General features: G+C 37.5%; 1 protein-coding gene across 1 annotated transcript in view; it reads left to right on the forward strand.

Annotated features, from left to right (window-relative positions):
- Positions 1-23,402, forward strand: part of SDK2 (sidekick cell adhesion molecule 2) — a 165,900-nt gene that overhangs the window by 116,202 nt on the left and 26,296 nt on the right. Inside the window, 4 exon segments of the mRNA XM_051995180.1 lie at positions 67-253; positions 2,273-2,410; positions 6,490-6,651; positions 12,599-12,724. Coding sequence (XP_051851140.1) covers positions 67-253; positions 2,273-2,410; positions 6,490-6,651; positions 12,599-12,724 — 613 coding nt within the window.

The raw sequence follows: 23,402 nt of genomic DNA on the forward strand, positions 1-23,402 counted from the left end.
TAGAAAGCCTAAGAGCCTCATTGTCTTGAGCCTCACCCATCTCCTTGCAATTACCTCTGTTCACAGATTTATTTTTGGGAAGCTCAACGGCGGAACAGTACAGAAAGGCTCAAGACACTCTTCCTGCCTGAGAATGGCGTGAAGCTCAAGAACCTGACTGGTTACACTGCCTATCTGGTCAGTGTGGCAGCTTTTAATGCCGCAGGTGATGGGCCACGGAGTGCCCCCAGTCAGGGACGAACTCAACAAGCAGGTGAGCAATGGATGATACTCCCCACATTTGTTCTTGTCCCAGGGAATGTGGGAGCCTAGATTATGCTCTGACTTAGAAAAGGAGCACCTACCTATCTGGTTACTGGGTTCCTTATTAAAAAAAGGAAGATTTTAATATTATTATTCGGTTCTGAGGTACCCATGCCAAGTACCAGGGCAGCAATCTTCTTTAGAATCCAATGAGTGAAGAGAAAATAGGAAAGAGAGGCTTAGATCTAAGATATAGGAGGAAAAGAAGAGAGAAACAATCTGCATGGTGAACTAACTGGTGAGCATTCCTCCATCTCTCCTAGCTTGACTTCAAGCATCCCTGACTTTTCCCATCCTATGTTACACCTCTTCTGCCTTGTAATCCTTCCTGTTCTTCCACTGCTTCTCCCTCCCTCCTCCTGACCAGCCTGGCACTACTGTCTAATATCCGCCTTCCATTCCCGGAAACCCATTCCAACCATGACAAGTATCCTTGAACCTTATGTGATTCCCCAGCAATTACCTTTGTCCTGCCTGTGTTTGAAGGGATGGGACAAGTTTGTTTTCTTGATTCTTAGTATCAGAAAATAAGATATAAATATTATTTCATCCAGTCTCCTGCCCTCAAACAACAGGGGGTGTCTTCCTTTCCAAGGCTTTGAGAATTCTAAAATTAATAATCAGTGATTATTTTCCCTTACCTGGGATCTTCTTTGCCACCATTATCTGCCATTTCAGCAATCTAAGCTAAGATTTAAGGCAGTGTGAACCAGATGTCTGTATTTGTGTGAGCGTATATCTCGGATTGTACTCTAAAGTCAAAAATAAAAGTATTGGATTTAGGTCTTTAAAAAAAAAAAAATCTAGGCTCCTTCTCCCTCCTGTTAGTATAATTAGTAGACTGTATACCCCTGGTAATTTAGAAACTTCACCCTCCTGGAAGAGAGAAGACATTGTGTTCTTTCACCACTTTCCTGTAAGCCCAGAGTATTGGGGAGGAGAGGTGGGGGGGAGCCGCAAGACTAGGCTGAATTGAACTTTCCTCCTTCAAAGACTGCTGGCTGACACTACTTCCCCAAAGTCCGAGACGGAAGTCGCCTCTGGGACTGGTTCCAATTTAGAGGGAAGGTGAAGCTGGACAATAATAGCCACAGTTATCAATCCTGAAGCCTCCTTATATGCTTCTGAATTGGGTGGTGTAGTGAGTTGGTGATTTTTTTTTCCTTCCCTTCCTCCCCTTCCCCTCTCCCCCTACTTGGCTCCTCAGACTTTGTGTTTTCAATGTCACTCCAGGGGTCTGGAGGCTATGAAAACATCCTTCTGTGAAGGGTTTGAATGCACTCAACAGATCCCCAGTCTCTGGCTCTCATATTCCTCCTTGGGAGGCCCTGGCAGCCTCAGAGACCTCCAAGGTCTGTGGAGCTGTGTCCCTTGATGCTCTGGGAGTTTCTCTAGAGGCCCAAGTCTTATCTCTTTTTCTTGTTAAAAAAAATTTTTTTTTTTATGTATCTTCTTTTCTTGTCACTTTTCCCCTCTCTAACCCTGCTTTCCCCCTAGAATTTTCAAAGTAAATATGAAAGCCAAGGAAATCTCTCTGCCCCAAAATAACCTTAAGAGCTGGTCTTAGTCCTCCCTCAGTAGCAAGGAAACCTCTACCACAGAGTAAGATAAATCCCCCCACCCCCAGCACCTAAGGTTAAGTAATTGCTAAATAAATAAAATGTTGAAGGGAAAACCTGGGATCCACTATATTCCTTTGCACTTCATTTTTTTTTTCCAGTCTCAGAACACAGGCATCAGAATATCAGGACACTGGATTTGTTGGTATTTTGAAGTCTCAGAGTCAAGAAAGTAGTCTAGATAGGGGTTCCAAACCCACAATAAGGGGGGGAGACCGAGCTTGAGAATGATTGCATTCCCCCAAAGGGTATTAGATAGCTCTTTGTTCAGCTGAATTGTTCTGCTGAACAGATAAATGGATTGCATGGGCTTTGTGATGAATTCTGAAGAACTATTGGCTCCCTCACAGCTCCCAGTGCACCCAGCATGGTCAAATTCAGTGAGCTGACCACAACCTCAGTGAATGTGTCCTGGGAGCCTCCTCTCTTCCCCAATGGCGTCCTTGAGGGCTACCGACTAATCTATGAGCCCTGCACTCCAGTGGATGGTAAGTGAGAATGCCTTTCTTTGCTCTATATCCCTATGAACTACTTGGTTCCAAAGCTCCTCTGATCTCACTTCATTCTTCTAGCGTGGATGGATTCTCCATTAAGTGAAGTAATTTTTTTTTCCAAGGTGACACAGCTGGTTAAGACAGAAGCAAGATTAGAACTCAGATTTCCTGATTTCATGTCTCACTGGAAACCAAACAAGATGAAACAGAACTAGAATTAAGACTCATCTAAGTAAAATGTAAAGCCTCAGGAAGATGGGCAGGATTGGAGTCCTTAGCAAATTTAGAAAGCATCAGGGAGCCTATTCAGCTTTATTTGTAGCACTGTCTAAAGTTTATTACTTTAGTTCCTTGGCAAGACTGAAGTAATCATAGTAATAACATTTTTGTTTGTTTGTTTGTTTTCATTTTCCCCATTTTATTTTAGTGGTATATTATTTTTCCAATTACATGTAAAGATGACTTTCAACATTCAATATTTCAACATTCAACAATATTTTTATTTCCCCCAATTACATTTGTTTTTAAAACTTTTGAGTTCCTCATTGTACACAGCAATGACAGGATTATGTAGTGATCAACCACGATGGACTTGGCTCTTTTCAGCACTGAGATGATTCAAACCAATTCCAGTGGACTTGTGATGGAAAGGGTCATCTGAATCCAGAGAGAGGACTGTGGGGACTGTATGTGGATCACAACATAGTGTTATCACCTTTGTTGTTGTTGTTGTTGGTTTGCTTGCTTGTTTTTTCTTCCTTTTTTAAAAATTCTCTTTTGATCTGATTTTTCTTGTGCAGCATGATAAATGTGGATATGTGTTAGAAGAATTGCACATAATTTAACCTATATTGTATTACTTGCTGTCTAGTAATGGGAGGGAGGAAAAGAGGGACAGAGAAAAATTTGAAACACAAAGTTTTGCAAAGGTAAATGTTGAAAACTATCTTTGCATGTATTTTGAAAAATAAAAAACTATTAGTATAATTCAAAAAAAAAACCTTTGAGTTCCAGATTCTCTCCCTTCTTCCCCATCTCCCACCCTCTTTAATGTGTAAAGTTATCAACATTCATTTTTTTGAGATTTTGAATTCTAATTTTCTTCCCTCCCTCCCTAACAACCTGATATAGGTCATTTATATATATAAATAGATACATTCATTTCAAACACATTTCCATATGAATCACGTTGGAAAAGAAAAATCAGAACAAAAGGGTAAAACCTCAAGAAAGAAAAAAAAGTGAAAATAATATGCTTTGATCCGCATTCAGTCTCCATAGTCCTCTTTATGGATAAGGATGGCATTTTCCATCCAAAGTTTATTGGAATTGCCTTGGATCACTGAGTTGCTGAGAAGAGCTAAGTCTGTCACAGTTGGTCATCACACATTATTGCTATTACTATATACAATGTTCTCCTGGTTCTGCTCACTTCACTTAGCATCAGTTCATGTAAGTTGTTCCAGGCTTTTCTAAAATCAGCTGACCATTTTTTATAAAACAATAGTATTCTGTTAGTAATCACATTTATGTAGCTCTTACTATGTGACAGGTACTATGCTAAGTTCTTTTCAATTATTTTGATTTGATTCACACAACAACCCTAGGAGATAGATACTATTATTATTATTCCCATTTTACAAATGTGAAAACTGAGGCAAACAAATTTAAATGATATGACCAAGATCACACAATTAGGTATCTGAGGCCAGACTTGAACTCAGGTCTTTTTGACTCCACTTAGGTGGCACTGAGCTACCCAATTGCCCCACAACTAGGGGGAGGATGTACAGATGTCTCTTTTTAATCCTCATTCTTTACACATGAACAAGTATTTCATGCCAAAATACTCTACACTCCATGACACATGATTATTAATTTTGTGGTATGTCAAGTCTCAAGGGTCCTAGTGAAGACTCAGTTTCTAGAGGCAGTGAGATACAGGATTCAGATTTCCAACCTTGCCCGGGCTTAGTGAGCCTTGTCAGAGTTCCTTCTCCTGGTCTTATCCAGAAGGGTAACTCATCCTCTCCAAAAGTTCTATATATCTTTATCTGATCTTTGAATCTAGGTCTCCTGTACCTTACAGGAGTTCCCTGTTCACTTTTCTACCTCAAAGCAGCTTCTACCAGGACATTTGGATCCTTCCCCATCCTGTCCTCGAAGCCCAGGCAGTATTTTGCCATGTGGCCTTGGACTGCTGCTGAATCTCTCCACAGTGATGGCTGCCCCCCAGTAATCAGGGTGTTTTGAGCCCCATACAAGCCAAGTGTCCACAAATCCCTGGTTATTTCATTGTTGATAATCATCTTACCAGTGGGAAGAGAAGCTGAGGGGGAAGGAAATCGGCTTGGCTCTTTTCTGCTGGTGTCAAATTCCTCCTGACGGCCGGCATATAAGAGCTCTAAAAGGGCTTGGGGTTGGGCCAGGTGACATTCTAGGATGCTGAAGGTGAGTGCCTCCAGGGCGTCCCCGATATTACTCTTATCCCTGAAGCCTCCTCCAAGCTCCCGCCTGCCTTATTTCCCCCAGAATTCAGCTGGGAAGACTCATTAGGACATGGAGTGAAGAGAGCCCATTGGACCCTGGGAACACAGTCTGTGGCCAACATTTCTGGGTCAGCCCCAGGGCCCTGTCCACAAAACAATGGCCCTTCAGTCTTCCCCGCTGCCACCTGCATGCCCACGACTCTTTTCCAAAGCAGCACTGTGTATTGTCAAACTCTAGAACACAATAAGGGAAGCTGAGCCCCAAGAAAGAGATAGGATCACAGGGGAGGGAACCAAGAGCAGGGCTGTGTTTTCTGAAAGCAAAAGGGGAGTGCACTGAGGAAGTACACATGCCAGTGACCGCCTGTTCAGTCCATCCAAAAAAGCTCTCAGCAGAGGATCTCAAAGCACTTTGCTTTGATTGGTTTCTCAGTAGAGTGGTACTTATATGTTCCTACAGATGAGGCGCTGGAAGGATGAGATTGACCCTCACTTCTCCCTTTCTTTCCAATATCTCTCATGATGCTATCTCTGTCTGTCTGTCTATCTCCTTCTCTCTGTTCCTCCATTTCTATCTCTCTTTTCCTCTCTTTCTCTTTCTGTCTCTCAGTTTCTTTCTCTTTTTCTTTTTGTCTCTCTCTTTCTGTCTCTGAGTGTCTGTCTATGTGTGTCTCTTTCTGTGTCTGTCTCTGTGTGTCTCTCTCTCTCTCACACACACACACACACACACTCCAAAGACTAAGGTCATTAGTTATAACTGATGTCTAAGAATAATTACTCACATACATTTTATTTTTTTTTTACTTAATAGTAATTTTTTCCACTTACATGTAAACATAGTTTTTTAACATTCTTTTTTGTAAGATTTTGAGTTTCAAACTTTTCCCCTTCCCTTTCTTAACTCTCCCCTCCCCAAAAGAACAAGTAGTCTGAAATAGGTTATACATTTTAAACAAATTTCCATATTAGTTGTTTTCACATATATTTTAAAGGCCCTTCCATCCTCACCCATTCCAGTACTTTAGGCTTTGACCATTTTAACTTTGCTGCTTAAGTCTACAAGAGTCAATACAGATAATACAAGTATTCTCTTTTAAAAATGAAAACTAAGGTCTAAGTAGGTTTCTTCAGGGTCCAAAGGCAAAGACCCAGAGTATCATAAAAAATCATTACTGAAGTCAGGGATGAATCCTTTTAAAGCAAATTCAATGTCATCTCCTTAGATATGGTACATTTTGATGCAACAAAAGTCTTATCTTTTTATCTCTCACTTCTGTTATGATCAATGCTTGCTGACTGCTACTAGATATGATAAAGGCCATTCAATATTCAGTCTCCCTTATCTTAAGGGGGAAAAATGAAGAAAGGGAAAAAGCTCCCAGAACAGAAGCATTGACTATCCTAGGAACTGGATTTATAAAGACAAAACAGTCCCTCTGTCCTTGGGGAGATTATGTTCTACTGATTCCACCTCCCTTTCCTTTCACCATATCATATTGCTTCTTATAGTGCAGTTCCCCCTCATGGGCCCCTGTGCAGTAGTTCTATCCCTGCAATCCCCACTCTTTGTGTTTGGTTCCACAGGGGTCAGCAAGATCGTGACAGTTGATGTAAAAGGGAATAGTCCCTTGTGGTTGAAAGTGAAAGACCTCGCAGAGGGGATGACCTACAGATTCCGAATCCGGGCCAAAACCTTCACCTATGGGCCAGAAATCGAAGCCAATATCACCACAGGTCCAGGAGAAGGTAAGAAAGATCCACCTAAGTACTGGCTTTTCCTTTACTATTTTAGCTCTGCCTGAAGCATCTTTTTAGTTGAGACCTTTGTTAAGAAAAACAAGGAATAATCCAGAAAAATCCTGGACAAGATTCCAGGCCCCAGGACAATATTCTCCACATGGACTAGGAAAATCCCCAAATTGCTAGGACATTGGACAGTGTCCAGGGGCTCACGCAACTGCTGCTTCCTCTCCTTCTAAAGAAGTGAAGATAGGAAAAGGGACCCACATATGGCAGCCTTTTTTATAGTGGCAAGAAGCTGGAAACTGAGTAGATGCCCATCAGTTGGAAAATGGCTGAATAAATTATGGTATATGGATGTTATGGAATATTATTATTCCATAAAAAATGATCAGGAGGATGCTTTTAGAAAGGCCTGAAGAGACTTACATCAACTGATGCTAAGTGAAATGAGTAAACCCAAGAGATCATTGTACAAGGTAACAGCAAGATTATATGATGATCAATTCTGATGGATGTGGCTCTTTTCTTTTTTTTCTTTTTTTTTCTTTTTTTTTGAACATGGCTCTTTTCAACAATGAGATGATTCAGGCCAATTCCAATTGTTCATCCAGAGAGAGGGCTGTGGGAACTGAGTGTGGATCACAACATAGCATTTTCACTTTTTGTTGTTGTTTGTTTGCATTTTACTTTATCATTTTTTCCTTTTTGATTTGATTTTTCTTTTGTAGCAAGAGAATTGTGTAAATATATATACATATATTGGATTAAACATATATTTTACCATTTATGGGATTACTTGCCATCTAGGGGAGAAGGTGGGGGGAAGACAGGGAAAAATTGGAACACAAGGTTTTTGCAAGGGTTAATATTGAAAAATTATCCATGCATATATTTTGAAAATTAAAAAGCTTTAATTAAAAAAGTGAAGATAATATTAGTCACCTCACCCAGCTATTCAGGTCACTAAACCCATGTCCCTTATTCCATGTGGTCATCCTACCTTGTTCCAAACCCAGGGAAACAGCAAGGGTTGTGGTAGTAAAAATAGTCTTTAAGATTGAAAGGGAAACACTAGCAAAGGGGATGAGCTACACATTCTAAATTCAAGCTAAAAATTCACCAAAGGATAGACAACTTAGAGTAAAAGGGACCAGAGAGATCATTTGGTTAAATCTCCTCATTTTACAGTTGAGAAAACTGACACCCAAGGTCACATAAGTGATAAGGTTCAAAGCCAGGATTTGAAGTGGGGCCTCTGATTCCAAATATATGGGTATTACAGGCAGTATAAGTGTTTTACAAATATTATCTCATTTGAGCCTTATAACAGCCTTTTGAGGGTAGTACTAATATTCCCTTTTTATTGTTGGGAAACTGATTAAATGACTTGCACAGGATCACACAATAAGTGACCAATGCCAGATCTGAATTCAGGCCTAATGTTCTATCTACTTAGCTGCCTCTGTGATTTATGTACAAAAAGAGAAACTTTCTACTCTTTCCACTACCTAAATAATCTGAACCCATGTTAATAACAATGGGAAGAAATTGAGTCAAGCCTCCAGCTATTACCTCTATTACTTTTTTACTGCAGAATGTAGTTCATTTTACTGCATTGTTTCTGGCAGTACTTTTTGTTTTGGGTTTCTGGTCGAATTTCATTTCCAATCTCCTTCTTACAGAATTGTGTCTGGGTCCTCAGGGCTCTCTTGGAAGTCAGAAGGGCAGGAAGAAAGAGAATCTTGTCCAGGAGACTTCCCCTGTGGGTTTCTCCTTCATCAGTCCCAAACTCCAGCCCCTAAAATTCATGACACTGCTCAGCTAACTTGCCCACTTACTCCCCTTACAAACACCAGGGAATAAACAAAACCAGCAGTCTGACAAGTGGGCAGGCCTACCAGTGATATGCAAGCAGGAAAGGTTTGTTTGGCTTGTTTTAGACTAAAGCATAAAGTGTTCCAGATTGTTTAGCCCTCTGAAGGGAAAGGGGAAAAAAATTTTAAAGTCTATTTTAACTAGAGCTTGTAAATGAACCAGATCAGAATGACCAGATGTTGGTCTTTTAAAAAATAAAATGCAGTCAAGTGGGTATAAGGGGGGAAAATATCTGGGATAAGTATAAACTGCTTTTCTTTTTAAAACTATGTTCCTCTTCTCTCCCAAGTATTGAGCTAAGACATTGCCAGAGATTTCTGATTTGAAGAGCGATGAGAGGTGTAACACATTTAGTGTGACTCTCCTTGTCTCTGGATTGCTCAGCCTCTGAACCCCAACTTGTGTGCTGAGGCCCCCGTTTTCTGAGGGTGTCATAAACATACTCATTCAGTGGATTGTCACCTCACTACTCCAGTTTGATCAGCTTGACTACTTTCTGTCTTTGCATGATACTTCCAGGACCAGAGAGTGGGATGGATGGGGTATAAATATTTAAGAAAGAAAGAAAGGTTTGAAAATTATAAGGCCATAGCTTTTCTGGGGTTACCTTAGGCCTCAGTTTCCACACCTGTAAAATGGAGGAAGGGGTGTTAAATTATCTCCGATGTACCCTAAATCTATAATCCTGTGATTAGGATTTACCAAACTCTACAGGTCCCCTTTGGCCTCAGTTTTTTGAACTACAAAGTGATGAAATCCTGTGATTGTCACCTCTGTGACTTCCAGCCCTCCCCTGCCAATCTTTGGATAGCAACATCCCAGACTTGGACATCTTTTCCATGTTCATGATCTCCAAGCAGAGCTGATTTTGTAAAATGAGCCAAATGTCTTTGTTGTTCTGCATTATCAGCATTTCCTTCATCTCTCTCCAAATCCCATCTTCTACTCCAAACTTCTCTACTCAACACCTCCCCTGGACATTTCAGTATAACATATAACATTCAGTATAACACTTCAGAAACAAAGGTCTATCCTAGTGCTGTCCTATCACTGACTTCTTGCCACCCAGTGTTCATTGTTGAGGTCATCAATGAAGCTCGTCATCTTCTTCCAGACAACTGAAAACTTCTCTGTCCTATCTCATTCACAAAGGCAAAGCATTTTCTTTTTTCTATTTTTTATTTTACTTTTAATTGTTTTAGGTTGTACATGTACATTAATTTTTTATATATTTACATATGAGTCATGCTGAGAGAGAAAAATCAGAACAAAAGAGAAAAACCACAAGAAAGAAAAAAAAGAAGGAAAAAAGTTAAAACAGTATGATTTGATCCACATTCAGTCTCCATAGTTCTTTCTCTGGACACGGATGACATTTTCCATTCAAAGTTTATTAGAACTGGCTTGGATCACTGAATTGCTGGGTTTGTCATAGTTGATCATCACACAATCTTGCTGCTGCAAAGTATTTTCTTTACCTCCAGTGGTCACAATTAGCTGCTCTGATAAACTAATCTATGGTAATTGGCGGGCTAGAAGAGATGATGAATTCTCCTTTTCTTCCCAGGAAATATATAATAATGATGCTTCTACTATTATTGTCTGACCCATTAGTGAGTTATTATCAGAGGTAATATTAGCACATTAATAGCATTTATGTAGAGCTTGAAAGTTTGCAAGGTACATTACACAGAATTCATTTGATCCTCACAAAAAAACCCTGAAGGTAGAAGCTATTATTGTTCCCATTTTACATATGAGGGAACTGAGGAGGGCAGAGATTAAGATAACTTGCCAGATATGTGACTGAGGCAGAGTTTGAATTCAGGTCTTCCTGACTCTAGGTACAGTGATGATAAAATTCCCACATTTGGGGCAAACCACTACTCATGCATATCTTCACATCCTGAGCTGTATTCTTGGACAATATCCTCCCATAAACGCTCCATAGAGGACCTATCCAAGGTGCTAGAGACCTTGCTGGAGACAGGCAAGCTAAGTGAATAAAGCACTAGGCCTGAATTCAAATCTAGCCTCAGACACTTACTGTGTAACCCTGAGTAAGTCATTTAATCAATTTCCCCAAGAGTAAAAAGAGACTATTAGTACCATCCTCACAAGGTTGTTATAAGGCTCAAATGAGATAATATTTGTAAAATACTTAGCATAATGCTCGTGCTTAATAAATATTCATTTTCTTCCTTCGGGGCATCTTAAATTAAGATCTTGAAGGTACCTTGGAGGGAAAAGGCACCCTAGACTTAGTCTAACCCCTTCATTTTACTCATGAAGCCTAGGAATGACTTATTCAAACTCACCCAGTCAGTTCAGAATCAGGATTTATATGATCATTAATTTATACCTGGCAGACACTTTAGAAGCTACCTATTCTATTTACAATATTTACCAGGTATGAAAAAAAAAACTAAGGCATAAAAGGGAAATAATTTGCCCAATATCACAAGAAGTCTGAGGTCAGGTTTGAACTCAGGAAGATGTATATTCCAGACTTCAGACCTGGCGCTCTATCCAATATGGTACCACCTATCTTTCCAACTCTTCTGCCTGTATGACTGGGAAATCACATCACCATCACCACTTCCTCTTCTGACCTTTTCATTTTTATACTTTAGATTTATAGCAAACACTTAAGAGAATTTGAATAGATAGGTAGCAAGACAGTAGGCTGAGACAGTCTATTTCTTTTTTTATATAATAATAATAATAGCTTGTTATTTTTTCAAAATATATTCAAAGATAGATTTTTAACATTCACTCTCACAAAACCTTGTGTTCCAATTTTTTTTTTCCTCTCTCCCCACTTAACAGCAAGTAATCCAATATAGGTCAACATGTGCAATTTTTCTAAACATATTTCCATATTTATCATACTGTACAAGAAAATCAGATCAAAAGGGGAAGAAATGAGAAAGAAAGAAAAAGCAAATAAACAACAACAAAAATAGGTAAAATACAGTGCTGTGATCCACAGTCAATCTTCATAACTCATTCTCTCTCTCTCTCTCTCTCTCTCTCTCTCTCTCTCTCTCTCTCTCTCTCTCTCTTTCTCTCGACAAATGGCTTTTTCCATCACAAGTCTATTGGAATTGCCTTGAATCACCTCATTGTTGAAAAGACTCAAATGAGACGTCCTATTTCAAATATCAGGCCTCACAAGCTAAATCCTAGGTCCATCACAAACATTTATTGAAAGGCTACAAAGTGTCCAAAATTTCAGGTTCCTTTTTTTCTCTAAGTACTCCTCAAGTGAGCAGTGCTGTTGGAGGAGGAGACAGTGGGGTAGCTCTCCCCGAGTTATGTGTACACTCCTTCCCATCTGTACCTTTGTCTTACCTGTTATTCCTCCTCATGTACTCCAGGATCAAGTGACTCTGGCCTCTTTGCTATTCCTCACACAATGCACTCCATCTCCTCCTCACTGTGCATTTCCCCTGGCTGTCTCCCAAGCCTGCTATGTTCTCCCTCCTTATCCCCAAAATCCAGGCCTTCTTCAAGTCTCAACTAAAACCCCACTTTCTATATAAAACCTTTCTTGGTCTCTCTTAATACTAATGTCTTCTTTCTAGGATAATTTCCAGTTTGTATCTGGATGTTTATATCATCTCCTCCATTAGTTTGTGAGTTCCTTGAGGGCCAGTCTGTCGGTGCCTTTCTTATTATCTCCAACACTTTACATAGTGTCTAGAAAAGAGGAGTTTCAGAAATGCTTCTTTGATTTAGCTGTACCAAACCTAAAACCATATTATAAAGCAGCAGTCATCAAAAGTATTTGGTACTGGCTAAGAAATAGAGTGGTGAATTAGTGGAATAGATTAGTTACATGTGACAGAAATACTTGACTCTCCACATATGTGTTTATATGTGTTTGTGTATTTGTACTTGTTGACTTTAGGCTGTATATATTTTAATATACCTGTCCCTCCATCAGAATATAAACTCGCTGAGAGTAGGAATCAATTCATTCTTCCTATTTGTGCTAGTGCTTCACACAGTGCTTGATTTTGTTGCTTAAAAAATAATCACTGATTGATTGACTGTCCTTGAATTCCTCCAGGTGCTCCCGGACCCCCTGGAGTTCCCATCATCATCCGGTACAGCTCAGCTATCGCCATCCACTGGTCTAGCGGAGATCCTGGCAAAGGCCCTATCACTCGCTATGTCATAGAGGCCCGACCCTCAGGTACATTACACTTGTACTACTCAGTCCAAAGTTATCTTTGCTTTCCAGCTTTCCTGACATAATATATTCCACAATCCATCTTGTTCGTGCTTCCGATTTCCTTTTTCTTACAGAAACCTTCTCTCCTTTATTTGAGAAAATGCTGTTTGAGGACCTATAGTATCTAGTATTGTAACATAGATAGGTAGATAAGATAGACAGAAAGAAAAAAGAAAGGAAGACAGAAAGAAAGAAAGAAGGAAGGAAGGAAGGAAGGAAGGAAGGAAGGAAGGAAGGAAGGAAGGAAGGAAGGAAGGAAGGAAGGAAGGAAGGAAGGAAGGAAGGAAGGAAGGAAAAAGAAAGAAAGAAAGAGGCAGGAAGGAAGGAAGAAGAAGGAAAGAAAGAAAGAAAGAAAAAAGAAAGAGGAAGGAAGAAGAAGGAAGGAAGGAGGAAGGAAGGAAGAAGGAAGGAAGGAAGGAAGGAAGGAAGGAAGGAAGGAAGGAAGGAAGGAAGGAAGGAAGGAAGGAAGGAAGGAAGGAAGAAGGAAGGAAGAAAGGAAAGAAAGAAAGAAAGAAAGAAAGAAAGAAAGAAAGAAAGAAAGAAAGAAAGAAAGAAAGAAAGAAAGAAAGAAAGAAAGAAAGAAAGAAAGAAAGAAAGAAAGAAAGAAGATAAATACAGAGATATAAAAACTGTAACATGGTAGGTAATATCTAAGGATTAGTACATTCTTCTAGGAGAAAAAGCTAGTCTGGCTCAGAGGTCACCCACATGCCTCAGAAAGAAAAACTAGTTTTGTGTTTTAGTGTCTAGACAAGCCACCAGATTTTGACTATAGCCTGAGGACTATCATTACTTAAGACAAGCGGCTTAAGTTGACAAGCCCCAGAGTTTTTAAGGCCATCTGAACCACCAGAGTTGGAAAGGGAGACTACCTTGGCTGAATAGCCATGAATCACACTGCTGCCTCAGCTGTCTTTGGCTTTGACCATTGTGCTCAATAGATTCCTGTGATCTGACATGAGGAAGATGCCCTGAATTGGTTTGCTTGCATAGGTTTTACTGAAGAATAGAGAAAAGGAATTCAGCATTCTCTAGATCAGTAATTTCCAAGATGGGGTATAAACATACCCTAGGGAGTACATGAGATGGTCCACTGGGAACTCACAAAATATTAGGACAAGAACAGCATCAGCTCTGCCTGCCTCTGCTGCCCCCCTTCCTAGCTTGCACTCAAGTTGCTGTACAGTCAAACATTACTGCCTACTTCCCTCCTTTCCTTACTCCATATGTCCCTATCTTTCACCCTGCTGCAACAGTGCACATCTCACTATATCCTTTAACTGAGCTTCCCATATACCCAATCCCTGCCTGGGAGTACAGCTAGATACTCTAATGATAGGCAGACCCTATTTCCTCAGCTACCCTTCCAGGGCCTCATCCTGAGAGGAAGATGTATTAAATAAATGCTCTATAGCCCAGGACGAACTGGAAACACAGCACAAAAATCCCAAGATGATAGGATGATGATGAGCCAAGCTGACCCACGAAAGGAGAAATGCTTCCCAAGAATATGAGCTCCTTTATACCTGGGACAGCTGTATTTGAGAGTTATACTGCTCCCAAGACTCTTTTCCCCCAGATCCTTTGGAAGGCCTCCCCATTCCCCAAAGAAGATTGATAATAGGTCCTGGCAAAATTACAGAAATGAGAGGCTATAAGAAACAGATAACTAAACTTGCAAGAGATGAGAGGTAGCAGCAGGATGGACAGGGCTCAGACACATCTCTCAGTTCTGCAATCGTGCTCCCAAAGACCCACCCACTTTTCCCCAGCCCTTTGAACAGTTTAGAAATAAATTTAAAAGGTCATCTATCTGCAGAAACCCAGGACTTCTCTAGGCATCTCACCACAAATGATACTGCCTCCATCTCCCTACTTGCCACAGGCACCTTCTAAACTCCAGAGACTATTCCCTGCCACCTTCCATCAAGACAGAAAATGTACTGGCTATGATTCAACAAAAAACTGTGGATAATTGGTGGGTTAGAATGAAAAATGAGTGTTGTAATTTAGTAAACACAGTTAATAATGTACTTCTTTCATTTGGGGCTATCCATCTTGGAGAGGTATCTTTTTTCCACTGTGAAAGCCATTCGAAAGCCAAAAGTAGAAATCAACTGAACTTAGAACCAGACCTTTGGGAAATGTTCTGGCTGTGATTCAACAAAAGCCTTTGCATAATTAGTGGATAAGAATGAAAATGGGTGTTGTAATTTAGTAAGCACAGTCAATAAGTATTTATTCTTATTGGCTCTACCCATTTCAACAGTGACAGCCATTCATAACCCAAGAATGGAAATCAACTGAACTTAAAACCAGACCTTTAAATCACTACATGACTAATTGTTAAACCACAAGTTCAAAAATAACAAAATATAATCAATCACATTGCTGTAGCTAAAAATTATTACATTTTCAAGTGGGAGCAAAAAGGGGTTTTTTATACTGTGAGTAAAATAAAATAAGATAATTATTTTTAAAATAGTGATTTTATTTTTATCTTGTCCTTTTTATTTATTTGTTTTTTTTTATTTTTTACCATCAAAAAAGCATTTGGAGACTATTGCTCTAAAAAGTCTTGAGTAGTCAGAGCCATTTCTCATGGTTCCCACGGCTCCAGAAATGCCCCCTCTTGGAGACTGGACAGCAGACTACACAGACTGGGATTTCTCTAGAGCTGATGAATCCCACCCCTTCAGGGGAATTTATAATATAAATATGGACTCTCAGCCAAAAGATTATGAGTAAAGGGGACTCAGCTCAAGCTCATCCCAACTCAAAGGTAGTTTTTATCCCTACAGAGAGTTTTTGCTCCCCCCGCTCCCCAAGGTCACCCATCAGACATATTCCCAGAGTCAGAGTGATACGTGCAGACCTAGGGAGCTGCAATGTGTCCATGCCTGGATATCCCTTTTCCCAACAGAGGTCAGACTGAAGGGGGCTATTACCACTGCAGCACCTCTCCAGGACTCTCAAAGTGGCCTCTTTAAATCTTGTTTCGCCTCCTATACAGCTCCTGTAGCTCTTGTTATTGCACTAGTCTTTCCTGTCAATCGAATCACAAGAACTTCCAAAGCCATCAGAGAAGGAGCAGTTGATGTTTGCTCAGGGGCTGCTCTCCTAGCTCTCATTGCACAACTAGCTGGACACCTGATTCTCCAGGACTCTGCTTATCCCGAGAAACTCGCTGCCACTGCCAGCTATCTCTCTTGCTAGACTTCCAAGTTAATCAGACGTGTCAGTCAGAAACAGAGCTACTGTCACAAGACATCAAGTATTTGGTGACATCAGACTTTAGTTGATTTAAATTTAAAAAGAGGGGGGCATTTCTGTACTTATTATAACATCAGTAGTCACTCAGGGACTATCAAGAAATTATAGTGAATAGCTAGTAATTAAAATGAAAAATATCCAATAATTTCAATTTTTAACAAAAAAAAGGAGATATTTCTGAACCTGTTCTGATGTCAGTAATCATTCAGAGATTGTCAAGACAAAGTAAATAGATAGTAATTAAAATGAAAAATATCCAATAATTTTAATTTCTAAAAAAAAAAAAAGAAAGAAGAGGGAGGTATTTCTGTATCTGTTATGATGTCAGTAGTCACTTAAGGACTGCCAAGAAGGCAGAATGAATAACTAGTCATTTAAATGAAAAATATCTACTAATTTCAGTAGTTTTTAACATTGATAACAAAAAGCAATAACAATATTGATATTGATTTGGCTGCTAAATAGAGTACGGGACCTTGAATCAGGAAAACATGAATTCAGACACTGCCTCAGACACTTAAAATCTGTACCTTCTTTAGCCTCAGTTTCCTCATCCTCATCCCCACAATGGGGATATTAGTAGTCCTTATCTCACAAGTTTGTTGTAAGGACCAAAAAATATACATAAAGCTCTTTGTAAATCTTAAGGCACTATATAAATGCTATAATTATTATTGTAACAAAGAGCTCATGGTTATAATAGCAAATATTTAATAATTCCAGGAATATCAAAACATTCCAAGCCCCTAAAACTCAACCATTGCAATAACTAATAATTGAAATGGTAATAGCCACTAAATCCATCTGTGAACATTCCACATGAGAAGAATAAACATTGGTCTGGCTCTTTTTGCTCAGCCCAGCTGGCTCCTCAAATATATTCCCAGTGCACCTAGTAATAAAGTTCATTCAGCTAGTCAAGGGATCCTCACACCATAGTAGGTGCTTATTAACTGACATATTTTATACTACTAAGGAACAGAGAAGTGTAGGATAGAAATATGGAATGAGAATATTAGAAGCCTGTTGGTTTTCTAGATATCCCTGGAAATTTGTTCAATATGTCCCAGAATTCCAGAATTTATCTCTAAGAATTCCAGTTGGGGCATTCTGCCTATCACCATTTCCAGGATCCTGTATAAGACACACTGCTGTGTCTTTTTATAATGTATGGCCTTCCCTTCTCCCAGCATGTTACCCCCACTCCCATTTCCCCCCATTCTTTAACTTTACAAATCACATCTCTTCTACTGTTAGAAACTCATGCATTTCTCTGTACTAAAAAATATTGAACATGATTAATTTCAAAGACAGCCCCTGTCCTCTCTCATCATGAGCTATTTTCCAATGTGCACTTTCCAAAATAAAATGAGATGTTTAAAAAGAGACACTTCCACACATGTTCATGAACATATGCATGTAAACACATTCTTTACAAACAGCTTGTACCATGGCTCTCTAGCAACTTCTGAGGTTGCCCCTCAGCCCTTATTGAGCTCCTTCTCTTCTCTCCTTTTACTGTGGGAATGGATTAGATTAAGTAGCAAGAGGAAGATCTCAACTTTTTAAAAAAATAAATGCTCTTTGGCACTATCTATATTTCCCCATATGATCCTCACCCTCCTACTTGCAGAGAGCCACTCTTCAAACAAAGAAAACAAAAAAGAAAGGGAAGACAATTCAATAATGCTACTAACATATTATTGTTGGTGTTCCACAGCCAAGGTGTGTATGTAACCTCTGCAAAGAAGGGAGAGAAAGATGCCTTCTTTTATGTCTTCTTTGGGACTTAGCTTGGTCAATCTAATTTCATAGCACACTATTTTTAATTAATCTTCTTAGTATGGAGTTGTCTTTCAGTTATATTCAATTTTTTGTAACTCCATTTAGGCAAAGATGTTGGAGTGGTTTTCCATTTTCTTTTCCAGTTCATTTTATAGATGGGGAAACTGAGGTAAACAAGATGTGATTTGGATTTAAAATCACAAGGAACAGTTTTCCTGGCTCCAGACCTGGTACTCTATCCACTGTAGCACCTATTCCCCTTAATTAAGCTTATTGATAGTTTTTTTTTTATTTACATCACCTAAATGCCCCCCTCATGACAAGCTAGGTAGCACATGAGATGCCTGAAGTCAGGAAGACTCATCTTCATGAGTTCAAATCCCAGACAAATTTACTAGCTGCATTGCCCTGGGCAAGTGCCCTCATTTTGTCTGCCTCAATTTCCTCATTTGCAAAATGAGCTAGAAAAGGAAATGGCAAACCATTCCTACATTTTTGCCAAGAAAACCCTGAGTGGGTTATGAAGAACTGGAACAAGTAAACAACAAGAACAAATTTTCCCTAGTATTCTTCTTCTTCTTCTATTCTCCTAAAAAGTTACTCCTTACAAAGAATTTTTTAAAGAATATAGAAGAGAAAAAAAAACTAAAACATCAGAAAAAATGTAACAATATATGCATTGTCCCATATCTCTGCACAACGGCTATAAAAGAGGTCCTACCTCTAAAGGAGAGCCAGGTAGTTTTGAAGGGCATAAGATTATTCTTTGTAACATTCATTTTCTTTCTCTTAAATGTATTAAAATTTTCAATTAAAATTTATTTTATTTTCATTGTGCCTTCTCTTCCTCTACCTAGCCCCACTCCGATTTGAGAAGGCAAGAAAAAGAAAATCCCTTTTAATATAATAAAAGTCAAGCAAAACAAATGTGTACATTGGTCACATCCAAAAAAAAAAGTGTCCTGCATTCTAAGTCGATCAATCTTTATGTCAGCAAGCAGAAAACTAAACATACATTTTCATTTGTTTCACAGTGATGTTTTTCCAGTTTGATATTTGATATTACCTCAGTTTATGTACGTCATATTTCTCTATATTCAACATATTCTGTTGACACAGAAATATTCATGGGCCACAATTTGTTAGTCATTGACCAATCAAAGGGCATACACTCTGATTGCTGTTCCTTACTGTCACAAAAAGTACACAGCATTCAGTTTTTATTGTTTTGTAATTATTTTCTCCATTTACATTTTTTGTAGTCATGTATTGTTTTCTTGGTTCTGTTTATCTTGCTTTGCATCAGTTCATATAAGTTTTCCCCATGCTTCTGTATATTCACAAGATTCATCATTTATCACAGTATGTAATATTCTATTATCTTCATGCATTAAAACTTGTTTAGCTATTCCCCAATTCATAATCATCTATTTTTTATTCAGTTCTTCATGACTAAAAAAATTATTGCTATAACTATTTTGAAATACATGGGACTTTTCTTTTATCAGTGACCTTCTTGGGATATATGTTTGGCAGTAGAATCTCTGGATTAAAGGAAATAGCCACATCACTCATTTTCTTAGTAAACTTTTAAAGCAACTAGGTGGCTCATTAGATAGAACATTGACTCTGAAGTCTAGCTGTAACCTTAGACAAGTCACTTAACCCAATTGCTTCTCAAAAAAACACAAACAAAACAAGTAAATATCCAAATTACTTTATAGAATAATTCAGCCAGTTTATAGCACTACTTAAAATGCATTCATATTAAGTATAACCTCTCTATCATTAAAAATTCCCATTTTTTATCATTTTTCCCAATTTTCAAGTGTAAGGTGAAACCAGAATTCTTTTGATTTTAATTTCTCTAATTGTTAGTGATTTATGACAATTTTTATATACTTGTTAATAATTTGCAGTTATCCTTTGGAAAATTTGTTAGTATTCTTTGAGCATGTATGTACTTAGGAATGGCTTTTAGTCATATTATTTCTATAGCTAACTGTGTATATGGTATAAGATATTTATTAAAACTTCATTACTTCCAAAGACCTTTCTTATTTTACTAAAAACTCTTGTCAAGCAGGGAATTTTTTTCTAGATAACACATATGTTTTTGGATTTATCAAACAGTGGGTTGTTGAGGCCAGTTGTTTCTGATTCTTCTTTATCTATTTTATTTCATTTATGTGATTTTCTGGGGGGCAAGTAGGGCTAAACTGGTACCAGATAGCTTTGATAATTATTGCATAATAAAGTAATTGATAAGTCTAGAATTTCTTTAAGTTATTTCTACTTTTTCCTGCTACTCTTTTTCTTAATATCTAAATATTTTGTATTTTCAGTTCCTCCAAATGAATTTCATTATTTTGTTTAGCTCTGTATAATACCTCTGGAAGTAATTTGATTGATATACAACTAAATCTTTAAACTAATTTTAGTAGTATTGTCTTTTAAATATTAGCACTCCTTTAAATGATCAGTAAATATCCTCTAGTTATTTGAGCTTATTTTAAATTTAATTTAAGCTAAATTTAAATTCATTCATTATTTCTGTAAGAATTATTTTGTTGTTGTTTCTATTTAGGTCTTGACTGTTCCTTTAAAAATCAATTAATAGATATTTTATGTATTTTGTAATAATTTTAAGTGGAATTTTTCTTTCTATTTTTCCCTTTGAGGGAATAGAAATGTTGGATTTTGTGCATTTGTTTTGTGTCCTGATTATTTATTAGGGCTCTTCATTGTCTTATTTTCATTGCTGATCTTCCAAGATTTTTAAACTACATATCATTTGAAAAAGAGAGAGTTTTGTTTCTTCTTGCCTATCTTTATGCTTTTTCTTTCTCTTATCTTATTACTATTGCTGGTATTTCTAGAACAATGTCATATAATAGTGGGGAAAAAGAGAATTCTTGCTTTACTTGTGTATTTGTTGAAAAGATTTCTAGTGTTTCACCTTTGTGTGCGATACAAAAGGAGCCAAATAGTTCAGTGGATAGAGCAGAGCCATGAGCCTGGAGTCAAGAAGACCTGAATTCAAACTTCTAGCTAAGTGACCCCAGACAGGTCACTTAATCTCTGTTTGCCTTAATCTACTGAAGAAGGAAATGACACACCACTCCAGTATTTTCACCCCCCCAAAAAAAATTCCATGGACAGGGTTAGTGTAATATGGACCATGGGAGCACAAAGAGTCAGACACAACAAAATAATAAAATGTAATGCTAGCATTTGGCTTCAGAAAGGTACTTTTTATCATGTTAAAAAATAAATATATCCTTAGTGCTTGTGCTATCTTCTATTTATTTTTTAATGATTCATTGACTCAATTTTGAATTTTTTCTTCATTATTTAAGCATCATTATTACTGTCCTCTATTTCCTTTGTTTATCTCCTTGTCCCCCCAAAAAGAAAAAAATAAAACTCTCTCTTATGATAAAGCAAATTCACATGTTGAAAATATTGCAAATTGGTCAATATTGGAATTAGTTGTTCTTTTAATGTTTTATAGGATTTATTTATAAATTTATCTGTTTCTGGCTTTTTTTTCTTTCTAAGTTCTTTTATGACAAGTTCGATTTCTTTTTCTGTGATTTCATTATTTAAATTTTCTAAGATATTCTGTTACCTGGGCATTTTAGTTTTTATAATATTCATCTATTTTATTTTTTGCTATATAACCTAGACAGAATAGCTTCTAATAAATTCCCTTATCTCCTCATTTACTGCAAATTATTCCTTTTCATTTTTAATATTGGCAACTTGGTTGCCCTGTCTTATTTTATTAGATTAGGCAATAAATTTGTTTTATTAGTTTGTTTTTTCATTTCTGTTCATTTGATTTGTTTAAACAAATATTTGATTTATTTTTTAAAAGCTGCTAATTTTAGTTATTTCAGTGATTTTTTATTTGAATTTTATGTCTTTAATTTTAGAATTTGTATTTTTGTGTTTTAAGGAATTTGGGATTTGTTGCTTTTCTGATTTTTTTTTTTTAGTTTCATCCATTGGTTTGTTATTTTTTTTCTTTTTTGTTGATGAAAGTGTTTAGAGATGTAAATTCTCTTTTAAAGACTCTTTGGGCTTCATCCCAAAAGTCTACATTATCGCATTGTTTTCTTTCCTGAAATTAATTATTATTGCCACAATTTAGTCTTTGACTAAATTTAGTTCTTTAAGAATAGGTTCCACTTTGAAACCTTTTTTTCAGGTGCCATTTTTATTGCATTGAGACCAGTAAAAATGTGTTTAATTTTTCTCTATTTTGTTATGAAGTTTTTGTGCCCTAGAATATGTCCATTATTTGTAAAGGTATCATAACTAGCTGAGAAATATGTACATAATTTCTATTTCTATTCAGTAATCACCAAAGAGCTATCATATCTATCTTTCCTACAAGTCTGTTCAGATCCTTAACTTCTTTGTTTATAATTTGTAATATTTGGATCTGGGGATGTGTTTGTGAATGGTCATGGAAGTGAGGAGGTGATTCCCCAACTATTATAATTCTATTATCTATTTTGCCAGTAATTTGATTAGCTTCTCCTTCAAATACTAAGATACTATTCCATGCAGTGGATATATACTAAATAGTGTTATTACTTCATTTTTCTAAAAGCCTGTAAGTATAATGTGCTTTCCCTCCTTTCAGGCTATAACATTCCTGATTGTATTCAGCAACTTTCAGAAGTTGCCTAATAAAATATTTCTAGATTGACTTTTATGTTTTCTGGAAATATGTCTAGATTTTTTTGTTTGGTTAAACAGTTTTCAAAAAGTCTATTGATTCTTTAATTGTTACTTTTCAATATTTTCCTAATCAATTCTTATTGATGGCATAAACTTCATGTTTTCTTTTTTCCTCAAACTTTAACTTTGTTCTAATTTTTATTTTTTTGTCTTAGGGAATTGTTGAATTCTGCTTGTTCCATATTTTTCAGAGAATCCATTACTTGAATAAGGTTTTCCATCTTTTTTTCTAAGCTATTTATTCCCCTTTCCATTTTTTTTCTTCTGAATTCTTGTTTTGTTTGTTTTTCTCTTGGTTCATTTCTTTCAGCCACTTTTGTAGTCCTGGTGGCCAAGCCATCTCCTTCCTCCCTTCCCCCATCTTTCTCATTATCACAAGGTTTCTTTTTTCTTTTATTTCTTCACTATATTCTATGTTTTCTTCTTTTTTCTTTAACAAATTTTCAGCCTCAGTTCTTGGTTTGTGATTTTTTTTTTCTGAGAAAAGTCTTCCTTGATCCCTTTGAATCAGAAATAAGCATTATTTAATCTCCTCTCCTCTCTAGGGGGTCCTGTCTGGATGCTGCTGCCTTGGGGTAGTTTATTTTCATTCTTACCCTCTTTCTCAATACTTAGCTCCTGCCTTAATCTTCTGGGGGGTAAAGGGGGGCCCCATGCAGTTTTTCACCTTGGCTGACTCTGGCTTCTCCTTGCATAATCTCCAAACCAGTAGCAAGTACAAAACCAAATTTCAGATCCAAATCTTCTTACTGCAAAGCTAATGCCCTTTGACTTTTGTCAAAGAATCCAGGGTTGCATAGGACCATAATACTCATACATATGTCCTTCT

This window comes from Antechinus flavipes, chromosome 4 (assembly GCF_016432865.1).
Source record: "Antechinus flavipes isolate AdamAnt ecotype Samford, QLD, Australia chromosome 4, AdamAnt_v2, whole genome shotgun sequence".
In the NCBI taxonomy this organism is placed as follows: Eukaryota; Metazoa; Chordata; class Mammalia; order Dasyuromorphia; family Dasyuridae; genus Antechinus; species Antechinus flavipes.